The sequence below is a fragment of the Halichoerus grypus genome, chromosome 8, assembly GCF_964656455.1.
Source record: "Halichoerus grypus chromosome 8, mHalGry1.hap1.1, whole genome shotgun sequence".
Taxonomy (NCBI): domain Eukaryota; kingdom Metazoa; phylum Chordata; class Mammalia; order Carnivora; family Phocidae; genus Halichoerus; species Halichoerus grypus.
The window spans coordinates 125,533,176-125,549,750 of NC_135719.1; the positions used below are offsets into that span (position 1 = coordinate 125,533,176).

General features: G+C 44.8%; 3 protein-coding genes and 1 non-coding gene across 7 annotated transcripts in view; 2 read left to right on the top strand and 2 right to left on the bottom strand.

The window, feature by feature from the left end:
- Positions 1-1,520, bottom strand: part of PGF (placental growth factor) — a 48,881-nt gene extending 47,361 nt beyond the window's left edge. The window contains exon 1 of the mRNA XM_078053971.1: positions 950-1,520. The gene's annotated coding sequence lies outside the window, so the exon portion shown is untranslated. The remainder of the gene's footprint in view (positions 1-949) is intronic.
- A 150-nt stretch (positions 1,521-1,670) lies between these two features.
- Positions 1,671-8,383, top strand: EIF2B2 (eukaryotic translation initiation factor 2B subunit beta). The gene is made up of 8 exons (XM_036072805.2): positions 1,671-1,922; positions 2,036-2,156; positions 2,287-2,435; positions 3,339-3,502; positions 4,370-4,465; positions 5,203-5,340; positions 6,364-6,430; positions 7,699-8,383. The coding sequence occupies exons 1-8, from the start codon at positions 1,760-1,762 to the stop codon at positions 7,854-7,856; spliced, it is 1,056 nt and encodes a 351-aa protein (XP_035928698.1). The 5' UTR covers positions 1,671-1,759; the 3' UTR covers positions 7,857-8,383.
- Positions 8,103-8,175, top strand: TRNAQ-CUG (transfer RNA glutamine (anticodon CUG)). Its single transcript has one exon. It is a non-coding gene; the product is annotated as a tRNA-Gln (tRNA).
- Positions 8,384-15,687: 7,304 nt separating the features above from the next.
- The window catches only part of MLH3 (mutL homolog 3), a 28,007-nt gene continuing 27,119 nt past the window's right edge, over positions 15,688-16,575 (bottom strand). For all 4 annotated transcript variants that reach the window (XM_036072800.2, XM_036072799.2, XM_036072797.2 and 1 more), the window contains one exon: positions 15,688-16,062. In XM_036072800.2, the coding sequence (XP_035928693.1) occupies positions 15,940-16,062 (123 nt within the window). In that variant the 3' untranslated portion in view covers positions 15,688-15,939. The remainder of the gene's footprint in view (positions 16,063-16,575) is intronic.

Sequence of the window (16,575 nt, forward strand, 5' to 3'; positions counted from 1 at the left end):
AACTGACAAATATATTATAGCTTTTGGGAGGTATGGTGTTTTCAGTTTTGGTTTCCAATTATTCATTGCTAGTATATAGAAATAAGATTGATTTTTGTGTGTTGACCTTGTATCCTTGCTATATTCACTTACTAGTTCTAGGAGGTTTTTTGTCATTGTTATTGATTCTTCAGATTTTCTGGGTGGACAATGTCTTCTGTGAATAGGGAGTTTTCTCTCTTTCTAGTCTGTCTGTAAAATTTCTTTTTCTTTTCTTACTGTACTGTCTAGGACTTTGAGTATAGTGTTAAATAGGAGTGGTGAGAGTGGACATCCTTGTCTTGTTCCTGATCTTAGAAAGAAGGCAGTCTTTCACCATAAAGTATTATGTTAAGTGCAGGCTCTTGGAGATGCTTTTTACTAAGTTAAAGAAGTTCCCTTCTATTCCTAGTTCTCTGAGTTTTTTTTTTTTTTTAATTCAATGGCTGTTGAATTTTGTCAAATCCTTCTTGTATCGATATGATCAAGTGGTTTCACTTTTTATATTGTTAATATGGCTTGTTAAATTGATTAATTTTTAAATATTAAAAGAGCTTTGCATTCTGGGTTTGAATTCTATTTGGTAATGATGTCTTAATCTTTTTTATACATTGCTGGATTTGATTTGCTAATTTGTTACAGGTTTTGCATCTGTGTTCGTGAGGGATACTGGTCTGTAGCTTTCTTTTCTTGTACTAGCTTTGTCTGATTTTGGTACTGATGTATCTTTTTGGAGGGCAATTTGTCAATAGTAACAAATGTCTTTTAAATGTGTGTGTCCAAAGATTCTAAGAACTTAAAGAAATAGGGATTCTCATTACACACAGACTTTGGATTCAGACAGAGATTTAAATACGAATGCATCCCCTTACCAACTGCTTAAATTTTGTGGCTGTTTTCTAACCTGTAAAATGAGGATAAGAGGACCTACCTCATAAATCGCAATAGATGAGATCATTCACACACAGTGCTCAACACCTAGTGAACTTTAAGTCAATAGTAGCTCTTGGTATTGTTATGCTTCCCAGCCTCTGTAGTCTGTCCAAATGGAAGGACATCATCTTCGCTCCCATGTAAGCTCCCCCTTTGAATCTCCTTACTGGGGAGTATTCGGTCTCATCCCTGATTCCTGTCTTACATTAGGTGTGTGAGGCGTTGGGAATGCAAAGGCAAAAAAGGTTTGGTCCCCGCCCTCGGGGAGCTGAATCTATCAGAAACACAAAGGCGCAAACGAACCAGTTCCATGCAGTAAAAGAGCATTATGACGCGTCTGCCCAAAATGCAGCGGGTCCTGGACCCGCAATCTGAGCGTCTCGGTCAGGAGAGCGGGTGTTCGCTTGGGGACCAGGACCAGGGCGGCAACTTGTGCAGCGCAGCCCCGGGTCTTGGGGGGTAGGGGGACGCCGAGACTGGTTGTTTCCACAGCAACGAGACAAGCCACCCTCACGGGGCCTCACTCCTCACCTCTATTCAGCGTCTGAAGAGGCACTAAAGGCCACTTCCGGTCCTCCCGCCTCCGAGACTCGTGGTCGCTCTGCTGTAACTCAGTAACTCGAGCTCCTAGCCTCTGATTGGCTCAGGCAGATGGAGGAGGCGGGATGTGGCACCGAGGGGGCGTGGCCTGTGGACCCTTAAACTGGCGTTTTCCTCGCGGAGCGGAAGTCGACTTCACCCGCCCCGGAAGTGCAAGGACTGAGGTCGTACAGGTGTGGATTCCGCCGGCGAGGCGGCTTTTTTCGAGATGCCAGGAGCCGCGGCTAAGGGCTCGGAGTTGTACGAGAGCATCGAGAGTTTCGTGGAGGCCCTGAAGCGGGACGGCGGGCGGCGCAGCTCCGAGGACATGGCTCGGGAGACCCTGGGGCTGCTGCGCCGGATCATCACGGACCACCGCTGGAGCAACGCAGGTAAGGCAGGTCTAGTTCTGTCGCGTCCCTAGCCACTGTCCGACCCCGATCCTCAGGCGGAGAGTCGCCCAGCCTCATCGCGCTCGTGCCCTCTCTCTCTCCCTCGACTGCAGAGAAACTGATGGAACTGATCCGCCGAGAGGGCCAGAGGATGACGGCTGCGCAGCCCTCAGAGACCACAGTGGGCAACATGGTGCGGAGAGTGCTCAGGATCATCCGGGAGGAGTATGGCAGGTCAGGATGTGGGCCTTTTTGCACAAGCCCCTCTCCCTGCTTGAAGCCTTTAGTGGAGCTGAGCAGCTCCTCTTACTTAAATTACTACACCTCCGCCCCCCTCCCTGTTTGCGTCTTGTTGCCTCCCTAGACTCCACGGGCGCAGCGATGAGAGCGATCAGCAGGAGTCCTTGCACAAACTCTTGACATCCGAAGGCCTGAGCGAGGATTTCAGCTTCCCTTATGCCCAACTCCAGTCCAACATCATTGAGGCAATTAATGAGCTGCTTGTGGAACTGGGTAAGAGTCCTGATCCCTGATGGACAGGCAGATGAGGGAAAAGAAGACCCTGGAAGTTGTTCATCAGTAGAGATAGGAGATAACCAGTCTTGTGGTTCTCTGAGCTTTGTGCTCCATCCTGATTAAGAGAAAGGGTTGGAACGGGTGGCAGGACTAAGATAGCCCTCTCTACATGTCCTTACAGACCAGCCCTTGATAGATTGCAGATCCACTGCTGCAGAGACTGTTAGGACAGAGCTTTATTTTCATGTTAAAGATGAACTCCCCAAAACCACAGATGGTAGACTCTTCTTCCCTAAATTTCCTCTTGAATTTTTATACACACAGATGCACCACCTCCTTTCCCCTTGTCTTTGTGACCCAGGAGACCTGCATGTATTCATTACAATCAGAGTTCCCCAAGGGAGGAAGAAGCTGGGTCTGTGTGTCTGTAGCTGCTGCTTCCAAATTCCTCCCGTTTTTCTTCTGTGGCCTCCTTTTCAGGTGGGGGTGTTGCAGCCACCTTTTAGAGTTCTTTTAGGGGGAAACTCTGTTTACCCCACTCTCAGCACCTTACAGTTTCTCAAATTGGGCCATTTTTTTGCCTGAATTCATTGTCTTCAAAATGAATTCTAAGGAGCTGGTATCGTGTGGGGCAGAGTTGGGGGTAAGTGGATGAGTAGGGGTTCTGCTGGGAAAGAAGGTAGGCTGAGAACTTGGGAAGTAGAAGATCCCAGAGGAGCGTGGCTTTTAAGAAAAGGTGACCTTCACATTAAGTCCCTTCACCCTGTGTTACCACTAGGTCTGCTAGGTGGGCTGTCTGTGTGAAGGGCACCTGTCTCTTTCCATGTTCTGTCACGATTGTCTCGTGTTGTGGCATATGGCAGTTTCACATTTTCCTTGCCAAACCGACTGTTCTTGCAGAAGGGACTACAGAGAACATTGCGGCCCAGGCTCTGGAGCACATCCACTCCAATGAGGTGATCATGACCATTGGCTTCTCCCGGACAGTAGAAGCCTTCCTCAAAGAGGCTGCCCAAAAGAGGAAATTCCATGTCATTGTGGCAGAGTGTGCTCCTTTCTGTCAGGTAGGGGGACTGCTGGAGCTGCTAAGAAAAGTGAAAAATGAGGAGGGAATAAAGAAGTGATAGATGGGCTCCATGCCAACTTTGACTTGATAAGTAAGACATTGAGAACACAAAACCGTGAAGGGAATTTTCGAGTTGTTCATCCTGTCAACATTCTTTTTTTTTTTTTTTTAAGATTTTATTTATTTATTTATTTGACAGAGAGAGAGAGAGAGAGAGAGAGCACGCACAAGCAGAGGGAGGGGCAGAGGGAGAAGCAGACTCCCTGCTGAGCAGAGAGCCCGATGTAGGGCTCGATCCCGGGACCCTGGGATCATGACCTGAGCCAAAGGCAGACACCTAACGACTGAGCCACCCAGGTGCCCTCATCCTGTCAACATTCTTAAACATTGGTTTAGGAAAGTTAGAGGAAATGCTGGGTCCAAGAAAAGAAATATATTGGTTCTTTTAGGAATCAAAATAGGGTAAATTACCTTGGGGATGACTGATGCTTGCTCTGACCTCAGTCAATCCCTACGTAAATAATAGGTCTCTAGAAAGGAAATATGTAAGGATGCAGGGGGTCATAAAAGAATGAGCCAGGAGCTGTGCTGTCAGCGCTCCCTAATTACACAAGCAAGCAGTATTTCCAGTTTTCTGGTTGTGCTAGTGCTCCTGTGGGAAATTCAGCATTTATTGGCTTCTCCTGGGCTTCTCTGCAGTGGACCAGAGAATACCTACCATGAGTAGAAAAAGGAATTACCTGTTGGCAGGTGTGTGTCTGCTGTGCCCAGTGTCACAGAATTCTCCAGATCCAGTTCCACTGGAGATGCCTTCCACTCTCTCTCACCCTCTCTCCTAACATCAGGCCTTTCTCTCCTATTGTAGGGTCATGAAATGGCAGTCAATTTATCCAAAGCAGGTATTGAGACAACTGTCATGACTGATGCTGCCATTTTTGCTGTTATGTCAAGAGTCAACAAGGTGGGTGTATTTGGAGTTATACTGAATTCATGAAGATTATACTTCTAAAATACTCATTTTTTTTTTCTCCCTCCTATAATATACATGAGAAGAGAAGAAAAGTTCTAGCGCCTTTTAAAACTACAGGCTGGGCCTTTTTAATATATTAACCTGAGTTCTTTTCCCTTTATCTATATCATTGTTCCTCACTTAGAGTAGCTTCTTTTTGTTTTTGTTTTAAAGATTTTATTTTTAAGCAGTCTCTACACCCAGCATGGGGCTCAGACTCACAACTCTTGAGATCAAGAGTCCATGCTCTACTGACTGGGCCAGCCACGTGCCCCAGGGTAGCTTCTTTTTGGTGAAAGCATTGAAGAGAATGAAATAAGGCTAAGTGTGGCAGCTGCTAGGGATTGGGTAGAGGGTCCCTGCCTTCTGCTCAGAGAGCTTGACAGTGATGGATGGTGAATAGAAAGGCTCTTAGCTTTCTCAGGAGGTGTGGCAAATAGCTTCCAGAAAAGGCAGGGCTAAGAGCAGGAGATAGTGCAGCTTCCTGTCACATACAATATTCATTCTTTCTTTGGGAAGCCACTCTTGAGCTAGAACTCATGGTCCTTACCATAGAATCCCTTTTCCCTGACTAGTGTGTGACCCTCACAATGTCGAGACTGAGGCCTGAGCATTTAGCCTGTGGTGCCCAATGGCCCATTTAAGGCTCCATCCCTAGGATGACTCACATTTTGCTTCCTGTTCCAAAGGTGATCATTGGCACAAAGACCATCCTGGCCAACGGTGCCCTGAGAGCTGTGACAGGAACTCACACTCTAGCACTGGCAGCAAAACACCACTCCACGCCGCTCATCGTGTGTGCTCCCATGTTCAAGCTTTCCCCACAGGTATGTCTGTCTGTAGCCAGCAGAGAGAAGGAAGCCAAGGAGTAGGCTTGAACTCTGGGCCTTCAGCCTACTCACTCTGGGGCTTCTCTTTATCTGCGTTTACTAAATGGATTAGACCCCATAGAGGCCAGAAAAAGCCACAGAAGTCTTGAACCAGGAAAAAAAAAAAATTGATAGTTATAACTTGTCAGTTTGGAGAAATCAAAATTGTAAGGTCAGGATAGTACGTAGCTGGGGAAGGCCCTTTGTTGACATTGCCACCATTGCCCATCACGCTGATCATTTCTGAAAATGCCGAACAAGTTGAAACCCAGAACACAGAATCGGTTTTATTTTTCATCGTTGGAGGGACTTTCCCCATAGCCTAATACAAGCAGTATTACAAAGTGAAGAGCCACTTCGTTAGCAATAGAAGCTGTTTGCTTTGAAATACCAACCTATTTGCAGTTCTCTTTTTTAAATTGAGGTGAAAGTCACATAACATACAATTAACCATTTTAAATGTACAGTTCAGGGGCATTTATTACATTCACAGCATTGTGCAACTACCACTCTCTGGTTTCAAACCTTCATCATCCTAGAAAAAATCCCGTACCCATTATGTAATCACTCCCTGTTGCCCCCTCTGCCCACCTCCTAGGAGTCGCTAATCTGCTTTCTGTCTCTGTGGCTTTGCCTGTTTGGGATATTTCATATAAAAGGAATCATAATATGTGCCTTTTGTTTCTGACTTCTTTCACTTAGCATGTTGTCAGGGTTCCTAGCTGTAGCACAGCACTTGGTTTCTTTCTGTGGCTGAATAATACTCGGTTGCAGGGACCTACCACAATTTATCCATTCACCTGTTGGTGGGCAGTTGGACTGTTCAACCTTTTGGCTTTTGTGAATAATGCTGCTGTAAGCACTGGTGTACAAGTTTCTGTGTGGACATACCTTTTTTATTTCCCTTGGGTGTATACTTAAAACTGGAATTTGCTGGGTCTCTCTCGCTCTTTTTTTTTTTTTAATTTTTTTCTTGTCTAGTTCCCCAATGAAGAAGATTCATTTCACAAGTTTGTGGCTCCTGAAGAAGTCCTGCCTTTCACAGAAGGTACAGAAGGGTGTGTTGTGTGTGTGGGGGGGGGGGGGGGGCGTGTGCGCGTGCATGTGCACGTGTACGTGTTTTGGTCTCTTTGCTTTTGTTTTAGTAGTCAGTGGGGATTGAATGCTGCCCGGTTGTGCTTTTTATCGTAATTCTCGTGGGGACTTCTCTTTAGCATCTTAGAGTGTGGGGGCACCTCATCTAGTCCATGTTCATTTTGTTCTGAGACTAATATATTTCACTGAGTACTGGGGCTATGGTGGGTTGGATCATTCAGCATTGATGGGGTTTGGCTTTGCACATTGCTTGACACACACGCAGCAGCCCAATGGGAAAATGTACTCATTCTCATTTGCTGTAGGGAGTCGTTTTGGTGACATGGCTGCCAAAGGAAGCATGCTCTAAATGTTCCTAATATAAAACTTGCCTGTAACCTGGATACCTTCATGTGTTGGGGTCCTTTTCTCTGACTTCTGAAGGCAGCAGCTGTGCTTAGTGAGCCTGCCACCTCATCAACATAAGATGGCCTTAAACGCCCTCTGGGAGGCACCATACTTGGGGTGTTAATTCTTAGAAGTTGAATAACTTCATCCATTTATTCACACATGCATTTTTTCAAGGATTCTTTGTATCTTTTGAGTACCCACTATGTATACAGCACTATTCTAGGTACTAAGGATGTAACAATGAACAACACAGGCCCTGCTCCCACGGAGCTTATGTTCTGTTGCAGAAGACAGACACGAATATGTCAGGTCATGGGATGTTTTGGGAAGAAAACAAATAAGGATGATGGGATGGAAAGCGGTAGGAGACTATGTTAGTGGGGGAAGGGTCTAAATGAGAGGACATTTCAGCTGAGTGCAGAACGAATAGAGCCCCACCATGTAAAGATCAAGGAGAGTCTCCCAGGCGTTGGTGCAAAAGGCCTGAGTTAGGTCCAGGCTTAGCCAGTTGGAACAAGATGGCCATATGGCTGGAGAATAGTGAGCACGAGGGAGAGTGGGATAAGTTATAATTAGTGTAGCACAGTGGGGAGGGGCCAGATCTTGAGGGCGACTCTCCCCAGATGGCATTATTCCCAGGGCTATGGAAGGGCATCGGAGAGTTTGAAGCAGGGGTGCCGTGCCGTGCAGTCCTCTTCTGGTTTGTGCTTTGCTGCAGCTTCCCTTTCTTGGGGTAGCAAGTATGCCTGCGTTATTGAGCCTCCAATCTGTGCGCTTAGTTACTAGAGCAGGACCTCGGTTTTATCTTTAGCACGTGTGATTGCCTTTCAGGGGACATTCTGGAGAAGGTCAGCGTTCACTGCCCTGTGTTTGACTACGTCCCCCCAGAGCTCATTACCCTCTTTATCTCCAACATTGGTGGGAATGCACCTTCCTACATCTACCGCCTGATGAGTGAACTCTACCATCCTGATGATCATGTCCTATGACCACCACCTGTCCTAAGCAGAAGCTGCTTAGCCGAATACAGAATGGAGAGACCTTCAGTGTGACTGCTGAAAACATCGTCCTTGTAATGGGGAGTGACCTGGAGTCAATCTAAAAAAACTTAATACTGTTTCCTGCTCTTTTAGTCATCCCATGACAAGGATGCACATTCAGGACTGTCTCTTGCCTTTCTGATCTTAACAGAAGCAGCAGGGCTTGACCTATAAATTTTGGAAGTCTTTTGGGGCACCTGGCTGGTTCAGTTGGTAGAGCATGTGACTCTGGATCTCAGGGTCGTGAGTTTGAGCCCCACGTCGGGCATAGAGTTTACTTAAAATTTTTTTTGGTGGGGGTACCTCTTAACCTCTTATGACCTGGGGAGTCTGGAACTTAAGTTTCAGGAACTTAAACTTTCTGGTTCAGTGGGGTGTTAAACTTAACACTGAAGACCTTGCTGGGATACAGGTTTTTGCTCAGAAATGGCTACCACACCTTTTCCTGGGCTGTGCCAATAAAAGCTTCTTAAAGATTCCTGAGTTGGTTTATTTATTGTTCTGCTGTGATTGAACTGCCTGAAACAGTGGCGCAGAGCCCTTTTTGTGCTTTCATGGAGTGCTGTAATTAGAGGGAGCCAGCTAAAACAAATGCAAATGAAAGTATTTACAGTTTCCTTCCTAATTCACTGGCAGTGGTCCCAAACAACTTGTTAGTAATCTAAGACAGTGGTTCCAAAACCTCTGATCATCAGAATCATCTGGGAACTTAAAAAAATGTACCATCTTGGGCTCTATCCCAGACGTACCTCATCTGATCTTTGGGATGGCACCTGGAATCTGCTTAAAGCAAGTAAGACATACTGTGGAACATTATGTATACACTGCAGTAGAGGTTTCAAAAGGGTGGCTTAAGGGCAGTGTTTGGATTAAAGACGTTTTTGGCTGGTTCACTCTGTATTTAATTTGAATTAGTTACCAATATTTAAAAATGAAAAAAGAAAAATGTGGAGCTTGCACATTAAACAAATTCAGATTTCTTGCTTCTCTTGAAAACAGAAGCTTTGGCAATTCTGGGCCCAATTTCCCAAATGGCAGCAGCTGACTAGCTGGGCAGCTTCTGACTCCATTAAATGGAAAAACCTTTTCTGCAGTCCCTCCCATTTAACTCATTTACGTTACCTGCTTAACCCCTCTCCCATTTAACTCATTTAGGTTACCTGCTCCACCCCTCTCCCATTTAACTCATTTACATTACCTGCTTAACCCCTGTAGGCATTTGCTTTGTGAGCCTCCTGTTAAAAAGAATGGGACAGATAGAACAAGCTAGGAAAAAGTCAAGCTGCAGAGCACTATGCATAATATGACCTTTACTTCATTAAAACAAAACATTATGTTCCTGCAGTAGGATAAAAGTCTGGAAGAAGGGGCACCCAGGTGGCTCAGCTGGTTGAGCGTCCAACTCTTGGTTTAGGCTCAGGTTGTGATCTGGTCCTGGGATTGAGCCCAGCATCAGCTTCCTGCTTAGCTCTCTCCCTCTGCCCTTCCCCACTGCTCATTCTCCCTCTCTCTCTCAAATAAATACAATCTTTAAAAAAAAAAAAAGTCTCCCCAGGTAATCCAGACGATCTGTCATTTTTGGGAACCACTGGTCCAGAGGTCCAAGGCAGACTTGGTGTGCTGAGGAACCCCTGGGATGCTGGTCAGAGGCCAGCTTCCTGTCTCCTGCGGCATTGTCTATGGGGTGGAGGGAGGGAGCACCAGGAGTCTGCATGTTTAACAAGCACGCCAAGGGATTTTAACAGGTGATTTGATAACCACACTTTGGTAAACAATGGCCAGAGGTAGGCTATGAGGGAAAGGCCCCTACTCTTTGACATTAACTTGAGGTATATCTTTGCCTTAGGGTCCTTGTCTTCCCCGAAAGAGGGTGAAAACAAGATTGAAGAGGTCAGTCTGAAAGATGGACCTAAAAGCTCTATGACTCAGAAGAGCCTGACTCACTCAGGCCTCAGTCTGTCAATTATTTCTTAAAGCATCTAAGACCCCGTGCTTTCTCAGTGAAGTGGCTTATAGCTACCAATTATGAGCAATTGTCTCTGAAGGCACCAATTCTTACAGCAATTCACTTGGGTACAACTGTGTGGTCTGGAGTAAAAGCAGCAGTGAGTCAAGGAACTTAAATCTGTTTCTGGCTCCAAAAATGCTTTATGATACTTGTCCTTTGTGCATCTTAGTCTCTGGGTCTAAAATTAGCACCCACATTCTTCCCAGGCGTAAGTGGGATGGACGAAGGTTACAAGGGTAGAGGCTCTGTCTCGTTCTGGTCAACTCTTGAAGTTCCTGGGACAGAAGAACTGCACCAATGTGTATTCTTTAGGCTCTTTAGGACCTCAATTAAGCAAATCCCACAAAGCTATTTATAGGCCTCAGTTTTGTATTTCCCTCTCTCCCTTTTCCTGTTTGAGGAAGAGTAAATACTGGAACTGGAGAGCCTGATCTGAACAGGGAGAGACAGCGGCTCCATGTTAACTTCCTATACCTATTGGCCTTTGTGCCTGTCTCCCGCCCCTGCTTTCGCAGGCGGGACCCGGAAACTAAGGACAAAAACTTGTAGCTTTAGCTTGAAGAGAATTAATAGAAAGAGGATTCCGTGGATGTGAAAGCCTTCCTGGATATGCTAAATAAACCAAGTTAGAGAATTACTCAATACAGTGTGTAAAGACACTTTTCCCACGGTTTATATCTTCCAATTTGGGCGGAGGGCAGGAAAGGCACAATTCTTGGAACTCAAATAAGGAACAGAAATTCCTAATTTAGCCTCAGAAGAGAAGTCTCTGAAAAATACTCCACCAAGGAAAACTTCAGCGTAAAGTGATACCTCAAAGAAATACATGCCGGTACCCGTAGGATCATACATTTCACAGATGTGCTTCGAAAATCATTTCTCAAAGCAATCCGTCGTACCAGTCTTTGGCATAATGAAGGCTGCCAGTCCCGCGGTTCCATCATCGAGCTACGTGACTCTATAACACCACATATGTAGAACTCAGTACATCCGAACTGGCCATAAAGATAGTACCAGACGGTGATGTAATTATTGTAAAGGCCCCATACTATCCACCTGTCCTCGCAAAACTCCTTCTGCAGACATGCACCTCGTTGACACAAAGGAGCTCTTCTGAAATGTGGTTTGGAAGGGTTTTATATCTGGCCTACTTCGCTTTGAATTATTCTTTCATTCACCAAACAGCTGTTCCAGGTTATTGTGCAATGGCTAAGCAATTATTATTAATAAAGAGCTTATAGTCTAAGCTTTCAGTCTTTTGCACGATGGAGGGCCGCCTTTGAGCCTAACCACACAACTCTGACTGCCTGATGTTTATATTAAATACTGAGCTGAAGAGAAGGAGCCTTTTGGGAGTGTTTTTTCAGGCATGTTACATTTAGAATTAAGACCTGCCTCGAGAAGAAGGAAGCTACTCGAAAACGTGACAAGATTCCTAAAATTCATAATGTGTATGTAAAATTCTGCCGTTTACTGTAAGAGCACGACGAAGGGGCGCCTGGGTGGCTCAGTCGTTAAGCGTCTGCCTTCGGCTCAGGTCATGATCCCAGAGTCCTGGGATCGAGCCCCGCATCGGGCTCCCTGCTCTGCAGGAAGCCTGCTTCTCCCTCTCCCACTCCCCCTGCTTGTGTTCCCTCTCTCGCCGTGTCTGTCAAATGAATAAATAAAATCTTTAAAAAAAAAAAAGAGGCACGACCAAGTACCTTGAATAAATGATACACTAAGAGCAGTAGTGAACTCCGACTCTGAACCACCTTTTTTTCCCTTTTGCGGGGGTGGGGGCGGGGGCGTGGACAGGCCACCACCACTGCATACTCCTTGCTTTTGCAGTAAATAAGATTAAGTTGTTTAGTCGGGCAAGTTGTAAGGGGAAAGTCAGGCCAACCCTAGCTCCTTCATACGGCTGCTGCAGTCCCGCTAGCTTGCGGGCGCCACCGACACTCAGATCCCCCAGCCCGGGATCCGGTCGCCTGCACTTTATCAGATGTTTCTGAGCACAGAGTGCTCTATGACAAACGGGGATGGGGTGAAAATGATCCAGGGGTCTGAAAAATCCTAAGCCAGGAGAGAGCCTCTTTTTTTCTTTATATCCCCACAAATTCTGATACATTTAGAAGGGACTCATACACTTAGTTACTGAATGATGAATAAGTGGAGAAAGAGAAGGAAAGGTTTAATTGGTACCGATTATCTAGATTTTCGGTTTCCCAGACTTCCTCCTTCTGAGTCCACCTTGTTGCTATCTTCCTGTCGCTAAGCAGCTTCAGCTGAGAAAGGGTGAAAGGGCATGACAGATAATGGCAAACCCAGCGGTCAGTTCGCTAGCCTGCTTGTGTAAAGGTTTTCCTGGAATGGGGTGGTACTTCAGGTAGAAAACAGGTAGGAGGAGTCTGGCTCTTTGTTCCAGAAACGGCTCGTCCCGCTTCCTTTGGACATGCCGCCGGATACGCGCCTGCGGGCGCCCACTTGAGGCTCCAGCCAAGCATGGCTGTCAGTGCGTTCTAGGAACTGAGAGGCTGCGTCTGTTCTGCTCACCGGGCATGGCTTCTTCGGCCCCCTACACATCTCTAGAACTTGGGTCTTGGGCCCCCTCCTGCTCCGCCCGTTTTGGCTGCTTTGTTTTTTTCCACTGTTAGGTTCAGATCCCATCTGTTCATTTGTGTCTGACCTTTTCTTTGCCTTGCTCTGATGTGTGATTGCTAGAACCTGTCCATTCTCAACTGCTCATGGAGTTACAGATCCCCAGCTAGGTTCTGGATCTTTCCCTAGCCTTCTCCTCAGTCTCTCCCCTCCCTTCTATACTCTAAGCTTTGCCTTAACCTTTTTTTTTTTAAGATTTTCTTTCTTTCTTTCTTTTTAAAGATTTCATTTATTTGACAGAGAGATAGCACAAGTAGGCAGAGAGGCAGGCAGAGGGAGAGGGAGAAGCAGGCTTCCTGCCGAGCAGGGAGCCCGATGCGGGATTCGATTCCAGGACCCTGGGATCACGACCTGAGCCGAAGGCAGCCGCTTAACCAACTGAGCCACCCAGGCGCCCCCGCCTTAAGCTTTTCTGATACTAGTTCCTATTACCATCTATAGCCTTACTTTCTGACAGAACTGTTATCTCCCCTTATCCCAGTAAAAGCTACATAGCTGGAACTGAGTGACCCCTAAACCTAGAGGAAGTTATCGCATTCAATCATCAGTTTCCTTGTCCTCTCCCTGACTAAAGTTAAGCTTCTTGCAGGCATGCACCCTTATTGCTCACTAAAATTGTGATGAATATTCCCAAAAAAGGAACCCTGGAGGGTGGCTTCATTGCACATCGCATCTGTCAAGTTTTACCCTGAAATTAATGAAGTCTCCACCAGCCAGACTCTAATAAAGTTGAACTAAGCTGACAAACTGGTAAGTCCCTCACAAATTAGAAATATATGGGCAGTATGGGTTAACAACGGGAAGCCACGTGAAGGAGAGTGCCACGTGAAGCCACATGGACCTGGGTCTGAATTCTGACTCTCTTAACGAAAGGGGAAACTACTCTGAGGCTCAGCGGTCTCACTGTAAAAGAGACACTAGCTTGCTAACAGAACTGTTGTAAGGACTAGAAATAATGTACACAAAGCGTTGGGTATATTTATTCTTGTTATTGAAGCCAGAAAATTTATTTACCATTCTCAGCTCTACTACTTACACTTAGTACCTATGTGATCTTAGACAAATCACTTAATATATTTCAGCCTTTGTAAAATGGGGAGCATAACATCATCTTATCTCACGGGTTGCCAAGAAATTCAAATAACATATGCAAAAATTATTTTATAAACCTTAAGGCACCATAAAGGTGTTAATGATTACTATCATGTGTTAGAAAACTAAATATATCTTTGCTCTATGGCAGGTAAGTTAAAAACAAAACAGAACAAAACAAAATCCTAATAGGCAACAAAAGTAATGTTAGATATTTTTGGTTAAGAGGTTGGTTTTATGCTGATGTATGCAACTGAGTTTATAAATTATTAAAATAGGATAATTATCTCTTCCATTACTTGAGTCAGGCTAGCCAGGAAGATTGGTTACATAATTTATGGAGAACTTTTTCTAATCCTCTGCTATTAAAAAAAGAAACAAAAAAACACGGTGATTTGGGATTATAGCAAAACTCTTTGAAACTGTACCCCATCATCCTAATATAAGGGGTATCATAACACTTTTTTTAATCCCACAAATTGGTCTAACCTAAAAAAATTTTTAAACTCCCAGGACAGCTGGCCTCCGTATAGCTCTGGTGAGTGAAGACAGAGGTCCAGAGGCCACAGCACCCCACTGGGCCTGGAGGCAGAGTCCCTGAGAGCCTTGCAAATCCCCTGAAAACACCCTCCTTTTCGAAGGTCATGTCTCCCAGTCTATGAAACCGTTTATATGTATTTAGAAGAATAAAGGCCATTTTTAGACAGTGGTGCCTATTCTTCAGGATTCCAATTACGTAATTCTACAAGGATCCCCTTGAAAACCAGTGAAGGCTTTTCCTGAACCTTCTCTGAGACACACACTAATGAATGCAATACTTCATTGCTCCTGTAAGATTCACTGCAGGGCTACTGGCAAACAAACTTTTCTTCCATGAGCACAAATTTGTTTCCTGTATTAAAAATGAGAAAAATCATTCCATTGATACAAAGGCCAATTTGAGCCGGCTGCAAAATACAACAGTGGAAATTCTCACTGCAACGTCTTTCTCATTGTACGGTATCCCAATTGCAGTAAACACTGCCAGCTGGTTTTTTGCTTTTCTTTTTGTCCTTCTATAAAACTTTAGTCTGTTGAGTCTTATTAACCAGAAATCAAACCTTCTAAAAAGGTAGAGGAAATACAGCTTAAGGATGGCATAACAAGCAAAGATCAGTTCTGGTCCCAAATGAAATTATGAGGTCATTAGATAGGCATAGTGTAATAAAACCAAGATAGGATTTGGAAGGGACCAAAAGAACCATTGTCTCCTGAAAAAATGTAGAGAACATATCTGGTTAGGTTGAAAGAATAAATGCTGCATTTTGATATGAAAATTGCTTTCACATAGAGAGATTTTTAAAGTACCCCCCAAAATTGTATTTTAAAAAACAAGTTCATAGGGGCGCCTGGGTGGCTCACTCGTTAAGTGTCTGCCTTCGGCTCAGGTCATGATCCCGGGGTCCTGGGATCAGCCCTGCATCGGGCTCCCTGCTCGGCGGCGAGCCTGCTTCTCCCTCTCCCCCTCCCCCTGCTTGTGTTCCCTCTCTCACTATATCTCTCTCTGTCAAATAAATAAATAAAATCTTAAAAAAAAAAACAAACAAGTTTGTAGTATTTTCACCATTTTACCAATTGGGATATGAACAGTATCAGATTCTGAATGAGATTTTAAAGAGGCAATAAGACAAACAACCAGGACGGGACTTCAAATTTTCTCTATTCTATCCTTGTCCTTGTTTCTCTTTACCAATAGTTTTTATCCCTAAAATAATCTAACTATAGGCCTGATGGAAGACTGCAGGGGACGTTTTTATTGGGTGTAGAGAAACTCTTTAAGTCTGAGATTTAGAACGTACAGCAGCAGGAGCAGGAAGTGAAGAAGACTGGGGGGAAGGAGGGGACCAATGCAGCGCGGCTTTGGGCTGTGCAGGAAGGCAGATAGGATCCTGGGGAGTTCAGCGTCAGGCAAATCACATCAATGCCAACTATAAGGCTGGAAAAAAATTGCAAAACCAAACCAAACCACTTCCACCCCCCCCAAAAAAAACTCCACAAATGAACCAATTAATCATTAAATTTTATCTCTAAATAAGTTATAAAAAGTAGATATTATAGGGCAACCTCCTGTGTCCAGGGCTGCAGATGAACGAACTAGCTTTAGCTTGAAGGGATCATCTGCTCAAGACTGACCGGTCACGTTGCCTGGGGGCACAGGCCAACTCAAGACTCTGCTGGTACCTGCGGCTCATGATCTCTGCAGAGGCATATAGGAGCATCCCTTTGATTCCTTACAGATCAGTAAATCTGTTCTCATGGTGGCTCACAAGGAGGCACGGACGCCTCCAGGCTTTGCCTTGTGTCACATCTTTCTGCTTTTCCAAAGAGATGCCAGGCCTGGGCCATTTTGCGAAGTTTAGCCAGATTGGGTTTAATCTGTGGGAAGAAAGAGAATAACTCCCGTATGCAGCATGAAAAGCCAAGGAGCATATAAAAATTTCCTAATTATGGCTATTCCAATCTGTTCAGATTTCTAATTTCTGGCTTCAGAAAAGGTGAGAGATTTCCTTACGATAAGTGGGGACTGTAAACTGTAAGTCTACATTTCCATTTCTTCAGGAATGAGGACAAAACTTTTTTTCACTAGGATGTGAAACAGTAAGTTTTTAATGGAGTAAAGTCTACTGGATGCATCAGAAAACAAAAGTACCAGAAAACTCCATGGAAGGAAAGACTTTCTAGCCCTTACAAGGAGAGGCAAGCAAAAGAAAAGATTTTGGAAAGCAGCAACACGGACATTCCTATGATGCTCTCATGTTCTGTTTCATTTAAGATTATAACAAGAACAGAAAATGTTCTTTAATTTAAACCACTCTGGGCCTTTATTGCATTATCCACATCATTGTTCCTGAGCTGCTGAGTAATCAAGGCCAAACCATAATGTGAAAA

Excerpts from the sequence above, each read along its gene's own strand:
- EIF2B2 (XM_036072805.2), top strand. The coding sequence starts at position 1,760 with ATGCCAGGAGCCGCGGCTAAGGGCTCGGAGTTGTACGAGAGCATCGAG. Across the intron at positions 1,923-2,035 it reads CCACCGCTGGAGCAACGCAG|AGAAACTGATGGAACTGATC; the intron begins GTAAGGCAGGTC and ends CCTCGACTGCAG. Across the intron at positions 5,341-6,363 it reads TGTTCAAGCTTTCCCCACAG|TTCCCCAATGAAGAAGATTC; the intron begins GTATGTCTGTCT and ends TTTCTTGTCTAG.